The 17,200-nt window shown below is 34.9% G+C and overlaps 1 protein-coding gene across 1 annotated transcript in view; it reads right to left on the reverse strand.

Moving 5' to 3' along the window:
- CCDC141 (coiled-coil domain containing 141) overlaps window positions 1-17,200 on the reverse strand; it is a 73,983-nt gene that overhangs the window by 14,728 nt on the left and 42,055 nt on the right. The window contains exons 10-18 of the mRNA XM_010074371.1: window positions 15,745-15,864; window positions 14,443-14,634; window positions 13,265-13,441; window positions 11,577-11,756; window positions 10,592-10,717; window positions 9,821-10,009; window positions 9,315-9,494; window positions 7,953-8,102; window positions 1,477-1,617 (exon numbers count right to left, since the gene is read on the reverse strand). Coding sequence (XP_010072673.1) covers window positions 1,477-1,617; window positions 7,953-8,102; window positions 9,315-9,494; window positions 9,821-10,009; window positions 10,592-10,717; window positions 11,577-11,756; window positions 13,265-13,441; window positions 14,443-14,634; window positions 15,745-15,864 — 1,455 coding nt within the window. The remainder of the gene's footprint in view (window positions 1-1,476; window positions 1,618-7,952; window positions 8,103-9,314; window positions 9,495-9,820; window positions 10,010-10,591; window positions 10,718-11,576; window positions 11,757-13,264; window positions 13,442-14,442; window positions 14,635-15,744; window positions 15,865-17,200) is intronic.

The following is a 17,200-nucleotide window of genomic DNA, read 5'->3' on the forward strand; positions in this document are numbered from 1 at the left end:
GCTTAGGGACATGGTTTAGTGAGTTAGGTGGTGTTGGGTTGGACTTGATGATCCTTGAGGTCTTTTCCAACCTTAATGATTCTACGATTCTATGTTATTCTCTACTTCCCCTCGGTAAGTGATGTCCGGCCACTTCCCAGGAAAGCAGAGCTTCAGTCTGTGCAGCAGCTGCTCCTGGAAACAAATATAGTAACCAATGCCCCACTCCTCCCTTCCCGTGGCTTTTATGGCTGAACTGAGGTCACATGGTACGGAACAGCCAATCCGGGTCAGCTGTCCCGGCTCTGCCCCCTCCCAAACTGTGTTACCAACACCCTGCTGGCTGCCAGTGTGACACTCAGCACTGTGAGGGCTGCTGTGGGGATACTGACTCCAGCTCAGACAGACCCAATTCGCAGTAGTATCTAGTGAAAAGACAGGAGGCAATGGACCCAAACAGAAACATAGGAAATTCTGTTTAAGCAAAACAAAACAAAATAAAACAAAACAAAACCCAAACAAAAAACCCAAACAAAAAAACCAAAACCACACCAAAACAAAAAACAGCAACAACCCTTTTTTTCTTTTTTTTTTACTCTGAGTATGGAACAGCTTGCCTGCAGAGGTTGTGGAGTCTCCATCCCTGGAGATTTTCAAAACTCAAATGGACATGACACAGAGCAACCTTTTGTTGTTGACCCTGCTCTGAGGAAGGAATTTCAACTAGATGATCTCCAGAGGTTCCTTTCAATCTCAATGATTCTGTTATTTGAATTTGCATTTGTGCATGAAATTGCCAAGAAAGGGAAAAAAAAAGGTTGTAAAAGGAATAGTCAATAGCAACAAAAATAAATAGCAAAAATAGAATCATAGAAGCTACTGAAAATTTAAAGTAAAAAAGTTTTAACGAAGAGACTGGCAGGGCAAGAGAAATAAAAAGCACTAGTTCTGACTGGCAACTAGCCTCGCTGGAGGCTTTGGAAGAGTTTCTGGTGAATACAAAGAACAGATGAGGCCAGCAGACTTCTAAGATACAAATGAGCATGATCAACTCCAAGCAATGGATGCATTAAAAGGTTCTGAACACTTACACGATGAAAAGAGAAAGACAATAAAGTAGCTGGATGCAAGAGGGAATATGTGTGCATTTACTGGTGATTTGTTGATTTCGATGGGGTCTTTGTTTTATTTTGTTTTTTTAAGGAGAGGGAAGACTAGATCACATATTGTGAAGGAATAGAGGCAAGAAGAACAAAAGATTAAACAGAAAAATAATGGAGGATAAAAGGAGTGAACAGAGAGAAGTCAGGAATTGAGGTAAGATCATTGCAGTGAAGGAAATGGAAGAATAAAGGGAACAGAACAGTGAAAAATGTCTCAGTGACTGAGTAACACGGAAGCTCACAATACATTTTGCACCTCCTCTGATCTGCTTGGCACAGGCCACAGCAATTCAATCAGTGAAGCCTTCACTAAGACTAACATTTCTGACATTACCTGTATTTTCTCTACACACGTATCAACTTGCTGAATCTGTATTTTAAGTACTTTCAAATTTCTAGCTTTTTCCGTTTTCTTCACATAGTTAAACTTCAAATTGTTGAATTTCTTTTTGAGATCCTTAAATGACTCTCTCAGCTGAAACAGAGTAAATATATTTGTTAGTAAAAAATAAATCAGCATGCTTCAATTTAGGCTTTTCAAGAGCTGTTTAACAGACCATGATGTGAACACTGAAAATTTAATACAGAAATTAATAATACTATGCCATCTCATAAAGCATCCTTATTTCTTCCTGACTTTTTCTAATCTTTCTTCTTTCATAATCTTGCAAAATCAACTGTTTTGCATTCTGAATGCTCAATATTGTTTCCAGAATGGCTGGGGCAAAACAAGGATTGGGGCAAAGGATGAGATACTTGCTCAGACAATCTATGAAAAAATCCTAACAGGGAGCTTTCACTGATTTTTAACTAGAGTCAGATGTCCTTCACCTACTTTAGTCCATCTAGTGGAAATGGTAGCTATGTAAACGTATACCTATGCTTAGTTTCCAGAAAAACATGGTTTTACTGGGCATGGGTAAGTAAACTTTTATTCATTCATGGTAGTTTTCTCCTACAATACAACATTTAGTTTATGTCAGGTTGGGTTTTTTTGTTGGTGTCCCCCCACCCTGCTTTTTCAGAAGCCTTGCTTCTCAAAGGAAGTTACACAGGGGCTTAATTTTATACATTGTGCTAGTACAATTATTCACGACATGCAAAGCTGAATCCAGCTCTTTGCAGGATCAAGATGTAGACTATATGAGCACCTGCCTTTCAAATAACTATTCTATGAGCATGATAGCAATGAGACTCTGCCTAACAGATACCCAAAGAAAGCCTTGTCTAACTACAGCTAGATAGATTTGGTATCACATGAGAGTATTATTACCAGTTAGCACTGACTTGGTGCAGCAAGCTCAAATTCAGGGAATTATTTTTTTTTTAATAATAAATTAAAATGAACTAGTAGCTCTAATTATGAGGCATCCATGCCTTTCAAGACTTTTCAGATGGACTTATATCAGCTGAGATAACTACTATTAAATTTAGTTGTAGTAAATTTGCTGTAAAAAAAAAATGTAGCTACATTTTCTTTAATCTATGAAATATTTTAAAAATCCAGAATGATAGGAATTATACTGAAGAAGCTCTAGGAAGTTACACTTTCATTTACACACACATGGATCAGATGCGTTCTCAATTTACCCCAAAGACTTTAACACACATCAAAAATAAGAGTTATATACAATCAACGAAATTTTAAAAAAGTGTTTATTTAACATGGGAACTAGCTACAATACAGAGTTGTTATATTCTTTCTTTATCTTTTTTTTTTTTCCAATGCCAATTACCTGTTTGCTTTAATGTCCTCTTACAAGTTTGCCCTCAATAAGCCATATGCAGTTTTTTGCATTAGCAATGTTGTATAAATAAGCATATCAAACACATTCAGCTAAATTATCTTTAAAGGACTATGAATGTTTTAAGAATAAATTTTTTTTTCTCTGAAAGCTATGTAACTTGCAATTTTATTTACAGCTGCAAAAAATCTTTTAGATATTACAGCAACTTTCAAATGCCTTTAAGAAATAGATAACAGAACCAGACAATTGAAAAACCTGCTTAAAATATTCTTCCAGTACCTTATAAAAGGTACTATTTCAATTACATTGCAATTCCATGATTCCATTTTCAAATTAGTTATAATTAATTAATAACATTTGAAATGGAAGGATATAAAAATGACTGGAATATTTTTTTGAGAATTTCACATCCTTTGGGTTGACAACCTTTTAAAGAGAACCTTGAATAAACTATGTAAAATGATATCTATCTAAAGGAACCGATATAAAAGAAATGCAGCAGTTCTAATGCTTTAGGGTCTGTTCTTCCAGACACACAAATGAAAACAATATGATTTACCTGATTAGTGTTAACAAGTTTAGGTCATATCCACAATCTGGTATTTAGTTAACATATTTGAGGCTTTTTTATATTAAAAAGTCCTACAGACTTCCCTCTGTCCCCTCCCTGCCAAAGAATCCAGGGAGTAATGAATGCTCATTTTGCAGCTACTGTTATTCAAACAGCTAGCAATCCATCATTATTATTGTTATCACACACTAATGTTAATCCATCATGGGATACATTTTTCTTTTTAATTTCATCTAGCTGGATGTTTCCACATTATTTTAGCAGTTAATAGACAGATGGTGTTCACTCAGTGTAATGGAAAGGAAGGGAATACTATCACCGGCACTGTGATCTCCAATTAGTTTAAGCTCTTTATCCCACCTAAGTACACAGAATAATAAAATCTGTCTAAAAGCACGAATAAAACCACCTCTGCAGAACAATATTTTGCATTCAGAAAACAAGAGTCTTATTTGCCGGTTTAATTTTGAGGAAAAGAAGAGATGAATAAGAGTTGATTTTAGTTTATTTCACTGGCTTGTGCACGTACATAGGCTAGCGATCATTTATAAGGCCAGAGGCTCTCTTCATAGCAGTATGTGAAATTAGATAGCCTTGGTTCAGATATGATGGCTCATGTCTCAGAGGTCTGCAGCTGCTGTCACTCTTCTCTTTTAGCCTCAGTGGAAAAACAGACTCAGCTCAGACTTGTACAGCACTCCCTCAGAGTGCATGTACACAACTCCTGTTACCATCAGCAATTGTACCAAGGATGATAAAAGGCTGCTATTTTTTAGAAATCTAAACGTATCTCAGTTCTCCACTATTTTCTGAAAAATTAAATTAAAAATACTAAAAGAAGGATATACCCCAATACCCCATTGACTTGAGCCCACAAGTTTAATAGAACTTTGTAACTGGTTAATTGTGTCATAGCAATTAATCAGACAGCTGTTCCTAACTATAGTTGGACTGTCATGGGTGGCAAACGATAGGGGAGGAGAGGGGTTTAAGTACAAATTGCTTTACCACACAACTCCAAAATAAATGGAAAAATCGAGTTACAAAGCTGCTTTAAACATGTTTTTCTTAACAGTACAGTTCCAGTTAAATGCTTTGATTCCTGTGTGAGCCACTCTTGGAGGTACTTCAGTGTTGTTAGCCTTCCATTTTTATTCATACATAAAACTTTCAGTAGCACTAATAATCAAAACAGCATGCGGAAGAGGGTTGCTGAAAATATATTTTCAAAGTGGCAAAGATTGAAGAACAGCCAGCCACAAAGTGGAAGGAAAGAAAAGGTGCTGTTCAATTCATTAATGATTACTTTAATTCTGGGATCACAATCAAAATAAATTACAAGGTGAGAAATGTGCTAAGAAGTATTCGTTCCTATTAACTTGTGAACAGAGATAGTTCATTGTCCTCTATGGTTAGAATCCACATTTTCAGTCATACCTTTCTGCAAGTGTATAAATAATGATATGAGGAAGAGAAAAGAAGTGAGATTGACTGGGAAGAGCTGAAAGCCTACTTCAGTACCTGCTACTCTTCTGTTGCAAGTTTTGTGCAGACATGCATAAATGCTATTTTTACAATGATCACCTAAATAAAAGGCTTTTTCATTGCAAATGTTATCTTATGTAAACAACTGTGTCACTTGTAATCCCATGAACACATTCAGTATAGTATTAAGCTACAGTGACCTGAGGTTTGACTCAGTTCTATCGCAAATTATTGCAGTGTTAATGAAGTGGAGTTGCAGCTTTTCAGAGGCTGCTACCCAAGCTAGTCAGTGAAGCAGGAAGCCCAAACTGGCAAATACAGATCTCAAAAGACAGACGAGCTTTCCTTACACCTTTCAAAGATGCAGAGGGAATAAAACCTTTTTTTGGCCTTTGCAGATTCTCTTTAAATTAGAGAAGGCACACAAAAGGCATGCATCTTACTCTTCTGTCCTCCAAAGACTGTTTCAAAACTCATGCTATGTATCCTTGACTGTAAATTTAAGTATTTGTTTCCTTGCTTCTTTTAGAAGCTTTAAGTATGTTACAGGGAGCTAGCCGAGTCCTCAAAGTATATTTTCAAACACCAGTGAGTCCTAATCACCAAAGCCCTCACTCACGTGCTTTATTTACAGACTTAAATTCACCGCATTAAACGTAAATTAATTTAAGTATTTAAAGCAGAATTCCAAATATTTTCAGTCAACTTTAAAGTTTGCTTTGTACGCTGGTAAATCACAACCAAATTATCTGGTTGTCTGTTTACTATGTGACAGCTATGAACAGCTGCTGCTTTCTGCTGGCATATGAAATATTTATTTGCTTAGACATAGTGGATGATAAAGAAATTGTTATTTCAGATAGGTCAGCTAGATACTAGCAATACTCTGACTAATTTCTGACGTTAGAATTAACAGAATTTAAAATACTGAAGTGAATACTCATAACTTTAACATTCTTGAAGTAGTTCAGTGTCTGGTTTCTTGATCCCTAAACAGAACTAATTATAAATACCTAAAAAAAAAAATGGTAGTGGATTAATGCATATAGAGGTACATTAGCCAAATATTTTCTATGCTCACCTCTAATAGAGAAGGAGTCTAAAGAAAAAAGTATCCACATTTCAGTGAGTTTACATTCAGGATTCAATTAGGTTTGGGGATGACAGGTTTTAACTTAACCAGCCCGCCCGGCTTTCCCAAATTAGAATGAAAAAAAAACCCAATAATTAACACTGTAATTGAAAATATGATATGCAATTATTTTGCAGAGGGTGTCCATTAACTATGAGAAGCTAAAATGTTATGTTTTGCAATATAGGGCACGTGCTGAGTTAGACGTGCCACTGACACACTTTTCATTTAAATTTGAGAGAGACATAAGATCGCTTTTTTGTTCTACTTCCTGCTTTCACTGGCAGTCTAACAAGTAATAAAAATAGAAAAACATTTTTTCTTAGAAAGGGGTCATGCTTTTGTGCCCTCATTATATAATCCCAGAATCAAAGGACAGAAACAAGAGATGCACTCAATACAATACTGTGTTTTTAATATGGCCAGCCTTACATACAGGCTGCTCAGTGAACATTTTTTTCAGCAAATTTGAGGGGTTTTCAGTAAAAACCTAGAATACTTTAGTTCAAAACTCATATATTCTGGTTCTGTTGTGCCACTGAAAAGCATACAGGACTTCTAGTTTAGGTACTTCATGTTCTCATTCTCTTCTACAGCATGGTTCCTTCTGTCAAAGTTCTTCTCTTATACTACTTGCTGTTCCTATTGCCCCCTACTATCAGCCAAGAAGTTACATCAAAGGAGACTGTTGCATCGAAGATCAGAGAGTGAAGCACACTCAGCTTATAACTGACAAGGGACTAGAACTGTAACTGAGATGAAAAAAAACAACTTTTTTTGATGCATGTATTCTTTCAATTTCATAATACCTTCTTGTGAAAATAGATACTTTTCACAAACATGCAAAAATATTTTGTAAAAGAAAAGAAAATACAAACAATAATTTTCTCATTAAAAATATTTGGGACAGAAATCTCAGTCAACTTAACTTTGGTGATTTTGAGAAAATACAGTCTGGCTTAATTCAGGTGTGGATTTACTTAAGAAAAGATAAAAGAAGGAAAAAACAGCTTTCAGTGTCCTGTGTTGCCACTACCTATGCTTCACATTCCAGGGAACATTAGTGTGAAATCCTTCCAGGTAAGAATCTGGTTTCGGTACTTCATGAATGCACAGAAGTGCAATCTATATAACTCCAAGGGCAGAGGCCATCAGCCTGCTCTTTTAATGGATCACACTGAGAAAATTTATTTTATGGAATGTTTTTCCTAAGTTAATTTTTGTTGTGACATCTATCCAATTCAACCTGCTAAGTTGTGAGCAGATTTATATTTGGCCTACTAAGATGCAAAATTAATAATCATTTTAACTAAGTAATTTTTCCTGACCTAAGTTCCATAATAATAAATTCTAATTGTAATAATCTTGTGACAAAGAATATTTCCTTTTCTTCTGGCAATTTTTTAGGTATCACATCTTGAATTTCTGAAAAAATGTTAAGTACTAAATTATTCTGAACTTCTAATTAAAAGACTAAAAAGTCTTTCTAATAGGCTTACAACTTCAATATAGGTAAATTCTACTTTTTTTTTGAACCTTTGTTTCATAAGAAAGAAATATGAAGACTCATGTATTTCAGATGAAGCTGACAGAGCTGAAAGCCATAGAAAATATAGTTGCTCTATTTCCAGTCCTCTTGGTACAGCTAAAGCACTTTCTTGCCAGCCCAACAACTTGATATAATCCTGAACTGCAGAGGTATGGACCACAAATTATTATTGCTGCTGCATGGATCAAAAGTTGCTTTTAAAATGAAAATCAGCTTTTCTGTATATGTATGAAACATCTAGGGGAACAGTAAACAGTAACATATATTACAGAACACAACATCCCTTTTAACAGTCATTTCATGTGTTGGTATTTATCTCATTTACCTCATTTATCTCCTCTTGAGTGGTGCAGTGCTGGAAATGCTGTGACAGTTCTTCTTCATACTTATTAGCTTTGGAGCTCCAGTTAATGCTATCACACTCAAATCTAGCAAGTTCTTGCTTCAGATTCTTTACAGAAACATTCAAGCAATTCTTAACAGGGAATAGACAAAGAAATTTATGAAATTCAGGAAATGTATTGATTTAACCAATCTCAAAGGAAAATAATTTTGAGGCAGAACATTTATAGTCAGTCACAATGGGCTAGAGTAAACCTCCACTGTAGCGAGAGCAAGTACATAGCAATTTCACTCACTAGTAGTCTGAAGAGTAGTTTCGGGTTAAAGTCACAACTCACACATGGTGTCTCCTCTAAGCAAAGAGGAAGCAGGCTACTCTAGTCCTTTACCACTTGGAGATTAGCTCCTTTCTGCTGTCAATCAATTTATGGAGACTGAAGAGCAGACTGGCAATGTGGATAACCTAGGCAGGTCATAAGGCAATGTCTTGCTTTCTCCCTAGTAAATGCATACATGGCAATGACATTCCTGCCTTGAATAAATTACTCCTTTCTAAAATGATATCCATTTTGTCATGCAAATCAGTCTGAAATCCACTAATAAGGTAACACTGTTATTATGTTTCTTTTTTGCTCTTTTGTTATCCTTTCTTTATAGGAGAATAAGTATGCAAAGCAACCTTTACAAAATAGCAAGAGTCTAATACATAGACACATCATTCAAGAAATCACCAACAGGACTTTGAACTGCACAAAGAATACTAGAGAACAGAGAGTCGTGCCTTTTTTTTCTCCCCAAGCACTGATATTTTAAGACTAACTGCCTCCCTATTTCAAATCTATTTCAATGTTTTCAAGAGTAAAAGACCATAAGCAACCTGGTCTAGTGGAGTGTGTCCCTGCCCATGGCAGGGGGGTTGGAACTTGATGATCTTTAAGGTCCATTCCAACCCAAACCATTCTATGATTCTATGAAAATAAGAAAAAAGACCATTAAAATAAGAAAAAAATACTTAAAAAATTAAAATAATATTTCAAATAAATTATTTTTTCTTTTCTCTTGGCAAAAGCAATTTGTAATATAACTACTGAAGAATCAGTTTCATCATTACTGTATGTTCTATTTAATTTGATGGCTGTATATCTGCAAACTCTAAAAGTAGCAATCTATAAATAATCAACTATTTTACATTTTGTTTTACTTTCTTTAAATAAGGTTCTTAAAGCTCTGTATTTATTTTTCTCAGAGTATTAATACATTTTTTGTACATCTAAATGTCAGATAGCTCCAATAATCTTCTTTCATATCTATCCTTGAATTCACAAACCATTCTAAGTCTACTCACAGGTTGCTGCACTGCAGACAACATATCCACTCCCTGGGTAATAAGCAGTTTATATAGCTGACTGATATGTGCATGTTTCTCCTGAGCATTCACAAGGTAGGCTTTAGCATGGTGCACATTTTCAGGGTCCTCACATATTTCAGGAATATCATGTTCTCCTGATTTTGACAGACATTCCAGCTGGAATATATTAAAAGGAAAATCAGTGTATGTCCAAAATAATGTAAAAGGAAGCTTACAGTTTCTTCCTTACCCATAAGATGTTACTTTAAATTTTGTTGACGTGGGTTTAAGTAACTAAATTTGGGTTCAGATCTGAATTTTGAGTTCTCCAAATTTCGTGCAGTTTTACATTCAAAATTTTAATTCAGATTGCCAGGTGGGTTAAGGCTGTTTGTTTGGTGGGAAAAAAAAAAAAAAAAAAAAAAAAAAAAAAAAGATGACAGGCACCAAAACCAAAAACTTTAACTGCAACAGAAAGGTACATTTTAAGACATTATACTCACTTCTTTTTTAATATGATGGAATTTGACTGTCTTGTTGAAAATTTCATCATATTCTGTCATTGTGTCCTTTACTATTTGACGGAGATGAATAAGCTCACGTATTCTCTCAGAATTCTCTTTCACAGGAAATCCTTTCTGGCTTGGCAATTCTAATAATTTTATTAGGTACTCAAGCTCAGCATTCAGTTGCTAGCAAAAAAGCAGAAGTTACTGAATTATGCAAATAAATTTGCAAGTTTTCATGTACGTTTGATGAAATAACAACCTAACAATGGTAAATTGCCTTGGGAAAAAAAATGCTATGCACTTTTAAACACTCTTCACATACTTTGCTTTTTGCTAGGCATGAATCTCAACTATCACCCAGAAACAGCCTTGGATCAAAACAAGTCAAACTGACTTGCAGGGGAATGGCAGACTGAATTGCAAAAACTCAAGAGACATTCATAGGAGTTAGGAACCTCAGCATGACATACTTCAGCCTCTGACCAGCTCTAACTCAAAAGCATGAAGCCAAAGCTCTCCTTGTGCTTCCCCAATGCTTGTGTGTCACTTTAACACGGAGTTAACAGTGCACAAGACATTCTCTGGACACTGAAGGTGTCTCCCTTACCTTATAACACACACAACTCCTTCCTTCTGGAAAAGTAATGTAAAACACAAAATCTTGCGAGCCCAGACACTCTGTCTGGGGTCAATGTGAATGTGCGTCTTCATAGTACCAAAAAGAGCTTTTGATCCACCATGTACTTCACTAGCTTGGTTTCTCACCTGATACTGTGGTTTCATTTGGTTAAGCTTTTTTTGTAGTTCCAAAACAATGAAAAGGTCACTTCCAAGGTCAACTGTTGCTGCAAGCTGGAGTGCTTCTTGAAGAATCTCTAATCCATGGGTAGTCTAAAAGATAATCAAACAGTTCAGTGTTTCTATCTGTAGTAAATAAAAAAAAAATAATTAAACTCAAATCCAAATTTGTAAAAAAAACCCTTCCCCAAAGCACACACTCAAATGCTGTCAGTAAATTTCATTAAGAAATTACTAGTTTTTTAAAAAAAAGATTCTCAAGTTAAGATTACTAATTTTTTTTTTTTAAACTATAAACCACTCTGTCTCAAACTCTCTGACTGACAAGGGTCATAGTAAATCTTAAAGACAGTGTGCAAAAACAATTCAGACACTAAGACTGGAGGATCCATACACACAGTGTATTTTCTGTGACAAGAGATGTCATGGTTTAGGGATAAACTGCACTAGACAAACAGTGGCCACAAAACTCTGGTTCTGCTACTAGCCTACCTAGCGCTGCTTTTAAGGAACACTGAACACTGTTCCTATGCCAAGAAGGTTTCAATCCTCTTTCCTTGTGAACATGGTTGGACTTGAGTTTAGTTAACTATTAGGACACAGTTTAATTTAGTAACTATTAAGTCAAAACTAAATGGTGCTTTAAAAAAAAAAAAAAAGAACAAAAAAAACCTACAGCACTGGTGGTATAGTACACGGACTTGATTAAAACTTAAAATTTGAAGTGGAGACTTGCACTTGTATATGTTTGAATAAGGGCAAAAAAATATCAAAAACATTTCATGTTTCTTGATGACTATCTGAACGGCAGAACAGACTATGCAGAAGTATCCTACTGATATCTCTCTTTCTTAAATGATACCTATAATAGCTGATGAGAGAGTCACTGAAAAATTAATACCAGTCTGGAAATGTTTGCCACAGTAGCTTTCTTCCTAGCTATTTTACTTACAATTTTTAGTTGTTCTTTAAATATCTGGCACTGTTGTTTGACGGGTTTTACTTGAGTAATTTTAAAATTCCAGATTGCCCAAAGATCAGTCAGCTCTTTCTTTTCTTTACTCAGATTAACAATTATCTCTTCTGTTACTCGAATAGATTTTTCTGCTTTTAATATTAAACTCTCATTTACCTGGAAAATAAACAGATACATGTTTTTCCATATATGTTTTTATAAAATACCTCATTTATATTTTATAAAATACAATACTTCATAATATTAAAGTCTCAACAAAGCTTAATAAAAAAGACTAGCATAACTTCTTTGAAAATTTCTGGTACTCTGGGTGTCTTTAAATACACCGTTCTCTCAGAAATAGGCATGGATCAACAGAATTTTTGTACTGAGGACATGGTGAATGTTAAAGTTTAAAACCTAGAACAGGTCAGTAACGACTGAAATATTGCCATGTGACACCTGTTTAACACTCACTCAAAATAAAGTAATTTCTGAATAGACAGAACTACACAAGGTGGCCTTTTAGGGAACAGCAACTGGAAAGTGAAGAACTGGATGAAGAGAAGACAGCTCTTTTGAGCCAATAACCAAAGCAGCACTGAAGCATGGGAGGAATAAAGTGAACATTTGGTGGTTTTCCTTTTTTTAAAAAAGCCCATATCAGAAACACCAGAAAACTGGGTAATGCTGTTTCCCATTTCAGAATTTTTCTTTTAAGAAAAGTTCATAAATTACTTGTATTATCCCTATCTTCCAGGCACTTAAAACCTACAACCTACGAATATAATAGAAACAGAGTAGCAGAAAATATTGTGGCAACACACTTCCAGGTCTTTACAGAGGTAATATCTGAAGATATGTTTAGACTTCAGGTGACTGCAGTCCAACCTCATATTCACACATATTCAGCTTGCTTTTACACTGACTACATCTCTGCCCAGCTGCATCCAGCAGTGACAGCATGCACTTTAGCACACACTAACTGCCTGAGCACTTTCCCTCTTTTTTCCTGCTCATTTTGCATGCTGCTGTATGTTATCAACACCAACTCCCCCTTCTGACCCTAATGTAACTGCTCCTTATTCTGTTCTATAAAGCCAGAAAGAACAGCTGGATATCCAGGCTGTGTACTTTAGTTGGCATCACTTTAGGAGGAGTGGCTTAGGGAATGACTGCACATCTCAAATGACCATCTCATGAAGAAAGGGTGCTGGAAAATTAGATAGGGATGCCTAGGCAGTGCAGCTGAACCCAAAACAGAATGTAAAGATACCAGGGAAGATTACCTGTAAGGAAGTAGCTCTAGCACCCATTTCTTTAGAAGAACTTCATACACTCAATTAGTAAAGACTGCCTCTTAGTGGAACTAAAATAAAGTTAATACTGTACTTGCATATATGCTGCTTTCCAACACGAACAAAACAGGTATGTGCATGTATTACATTTGTATGCATGTACGGATCATTTATTAAGGGCTCTGCCATTGTTAATCACAAAACTTTTTATATTACTTATAATGCCATTAACACTCAAATAATACATATTTTTAAAGTATACAGCAGCATTAGTCCCTTTAAAACTAGGTACTGCAGAAATCACAGTCCATCAGTCACAGAACTAAGATTAGACCTCATCACAGGCAAAAATCAAATATTCAGTATGGTTTATTAGATTATACTCACCATATTTACTACATTAAGAAAATTACAACCCATATTTTGGGTGGAAAAAATCTTCTTTATGGCCTGTTGCCACTGACTATTAGCTGATTCCATTGAAATTCTTTTTTCTGCTTCCTTGTTTGTTTGTAGTGGATCTGATTTATAGAATTCCTTCAGATTTTTAATATCATCATTCACCTACAGAAAGACATTAAAAAAGCACCAAAACCAAATAAAAATATTGAGCTGCTATAATCAGAAGGTATACGGACATGATAAAAATGAATAGCAGCCTCTGAATCTTTTCCAGGTTTTAAAATCCACCACCCTTCCTAAAATCTATACAAATACTAATTAATAAAAAAGTGTTAAATAACTTGTAAAACAGTAGATGGCAAGCAGACAGGTGGCAGCAATTTGTTCAATTTCTGTCACATATCATTACAGATATTATATAGCATTGTATCAATGCAATGGCTTTCACAGTTCTGTTTAATATGAAGTAACTGACGTTAGCAAAAATGGGAAGTAGATGCAATCCAAAATGTTGGCAGTTTATCTTCAAATAAATAAATCCTATAGCTAATTTTATCTGATAGGTTCCATTCCATCCTCAATTTCTTTCTAAATATAAAAGAACAGTGTTGTAGAATCTTAAAAAAGGCATTACACCAAAATTTAAATTAACTGCCCTGGGCATCATTAGAACAGCTACCAAAATTACACTGGTATTGAATGGATTATGATTTCAGATAGAGCTGGTTTATACAGTGGAAGTAGTGCAAGACAGTGATAAACACTGTACCAACACACTATAATATGATAAATGTAGAAACATCATACGTGAAGCATTTTTAAAATTATTAATAAATTTAAGAACCAGAGTACATATAGATAAGTATTTTTATTATCTAATGAAAGAGCACATGTGCACAGGAGAAAAAGTAAAAATTCATTTATAATACTTCCTAAGGTGGTGACTTAAATCAGTAGAAAATCTGTACATAGACTAGTCATTATGTTGATCAGGGCTGCTTGCATGATGGAACAGATCTCCTTTAAAGTAGAAAGCAGTTTACAAAGATTTGCAGTGCTTTCATGGCACAGCACCTACAGGATTTGTCTTAGCTAGCTAAAAGCACATTTTTCACTTATAAGATTTTCACAGTTTAGTCAGAGAATAAATAAGCAATCTGTACCTCCACAGATGATTTTAAAAAGGCCACATAACTTTCTAGAACTTCTAGCTTTGAACTAAGCTTTTTTTCCATTTTTTTCAGTTCTTTATTCAGAAAGTCAGTTCTGACAGAAAAAGCTGCCACCTGCTCAGGTTCAAACTCTTCCATATCTTTGATGATTCTCTCAGCTGCTTCCAGTTCATGTGAAGTTTCCTTTGAGGGTACAAGCACAGAACAATACATACCATGACTGAAAAGGACTTGTGAATATTGATATCACATTGTTAATTTTCACTAGTATTGTTTTCTTATGTATAATTCAATTACTTAGTCAAAGCACATACTTATTTGAAGCTTAGGTCATAATAAGACATTATACACTGAAAACCATTTATTTCCTGTAACATTTTGACACTAAAAACTGTGGATGTAGTTATTAAAATAGCTATTTTGAAGGGGGGAAAAAAGGTAATTTCAGTATTCAGATTAAGTAAACCACTTCACAGTGTAAGAATGGAAACAAGAGAAGTTCCATACAAGAACACCAGAACTGATACAATTCTTCTAACAAACAGGATAGCTCAAATTTCTGAACTCATTACCTTGAGTCTAAATACCTCTCAGCTGGTTGCCTGATACTCAGTGTCCACTCTAATGTGAGACTCCAGAAGCACTAGGTCCCCACAAAACTACTGCTGTAATTGTTTTAAGTCCTGTCCATGTATCACTTTGCCTTAGTAATCTTAGTTACACTCATCCCTTCATTCTTGAATCAGTTGCTTCCTTTTTGTCAGAAAAGACAGTTACAGGGCAGAGTGCTGCAATGCTTTCACATCGTGGCTGCATTCCCAACATGACCCATGGATATCTGATGGCAACTTTACATCCCCTTCCAAAGTTCCTGCACTGGGGAACAACTTTTTTTTTCTTTTTTGCTGATTCATCCCTTTTATTTGGCATAATAAACCACAAGAAGAGTTTTCTGTGACTTTGACTAGACAATTTTTAAACTTGGTGCCTCAAGTAGGAGTAGAAATCCACATTTGAAGAGTCCTCCTATCAAGGGTTGATACTAGGCTCTTGAGGTAGTAACAAATAACACGATGAGATAAAGACAATGGGGATAACGAAAGACAGAAGAAGGACTGACTTGTAATGTTTTCTGTGTTTTTTTTCATTAACTACAGTTTTAAATTAATTGACCTATTTTCTTCCCAGTAATACATAAGAAACTCTCAACCTCTCACTGTATTTAGAACTACATACACTACATGCATTTGTTTCTAGAAGTACTCAACATTATTAAAGTTTATTTTTTTTTACCTTTGTTTGTTTAGCCAGTTCAAGGTGTTTATCCAAAACTCTTTCCAACTCAGGCAAACACAAACCAATCTCCATACCAACTGCAACCATTGGGGTGATTTTCTTAATTGACTCCGACACCTTTATTTGAAAGCATTATTTATATCGTTAATTTATATGAGTAGGCAGTATAAAAATAGTATAAAACATCACTTTGTATAGCAAAAAGTGAAGTAACACTTGTCTATTGGTGTTTAGATTATGCACTTTGTATAATCAGAGAAATTCAGTAATGAAAATATAGACAAAGAAAATTCTACTATTTCTCCTAAGAAAATTCTAACAGCTATGGTCAGAATTTGAGAAAACAACTCCTGTTTGCTCTCATTTTGTTGAGAGTCTTTTCCTTTATCCTAGGTATCCCAGGCCTCTTACTTCAGTAAGGCATAACTGCATTATAATCTAGATATTTTAACCTTACCAGAAACACTTTTATTATGCTCTGGGTTTTTTCAGAAAGTACATTTAAAGCTTCTCTGCCAAGTAGAGACATGTGCAGATACACGTACACAACTCCATCTCATTGTCACTGCAAGATGTTGCATATGCATGATTATAACAAAACAGATTACAAAGAAAAGAAGCAGATGATACCAGACATAGCATGCATAGTTGTTATTAGACATGTTACCATGCATTCTAAGAAGTGGCTGCTGATCGAGGTTCAAACTTTATTAAAGGAAGCCCAGGGCAGTCAAATTTAGCACCAGATTCTTTGGGATACTTTGAATTATCAGAAGGTTGGAATGAAAAGTGTTTTGCTTGGTAGGAATATAACAATAAGCACTGTTCAGTGTAATGGAAGATCATGTTTTATGACTCAAATCTTCAAAATATTCTCTAATGCAAGATTGGGAACAAAGTGATTAGAACAAACTGCAGAATGAAACTGTATATCAAAATTGGGGTCTACATTTTTAGTAAAAATTACCTCTGTAGTTGAAGATTTAGCTTAAGATTCACAATATGCTGATGATATCATTTCTACAAGACCAACAGCAGCTATCAGCAAATCTTTTCTTTTCAGCTAAAGTCAATGATATTTTCACTGTGTAATAATATCATGAGGCCTCTTCTACATAAATTGTATTCAGAGGGACCAATTTATGGCAAATTTACTTCCCGTTTGATTCAGAATAGTTCATTATAAACATCATGCAAATATTGTAAAATATCACATTGCAGACTTAATTATTCAGTTATTAAATTTTATTTACTTTTCTGGTCTATGCTCTGGGATTTCCTTCATACGAATCTTGTTAAAAGGTTATGGTTTTTAATCTGAATTTACACCTTATTTAGTTGCTATGCGTCTATTTCATCTCTGACAGCTCATTAAAAAGGTCTGCAGCACTACAGAACATTCAACACCTTAAATAAGGCCATGATGATCTTGATGCATCAGTATCTAAATGAA

This window comes from Pterocles gutturalis, unplaced genomic scaffold, assembly GCF_000699245.1.
Source record: "Pterocles gutturalis isolate BGI_N339 unplaced genomic scaffold, ASM69924v1 scaffold17022, whole genome shotgun sequence".
Taxonomy (NCBI): Eukaryota; Metazoa; Chordata; class Aves; order Pterocliformes; family Pteroclidae; genus Pterocles; species Pterocles gutturalis.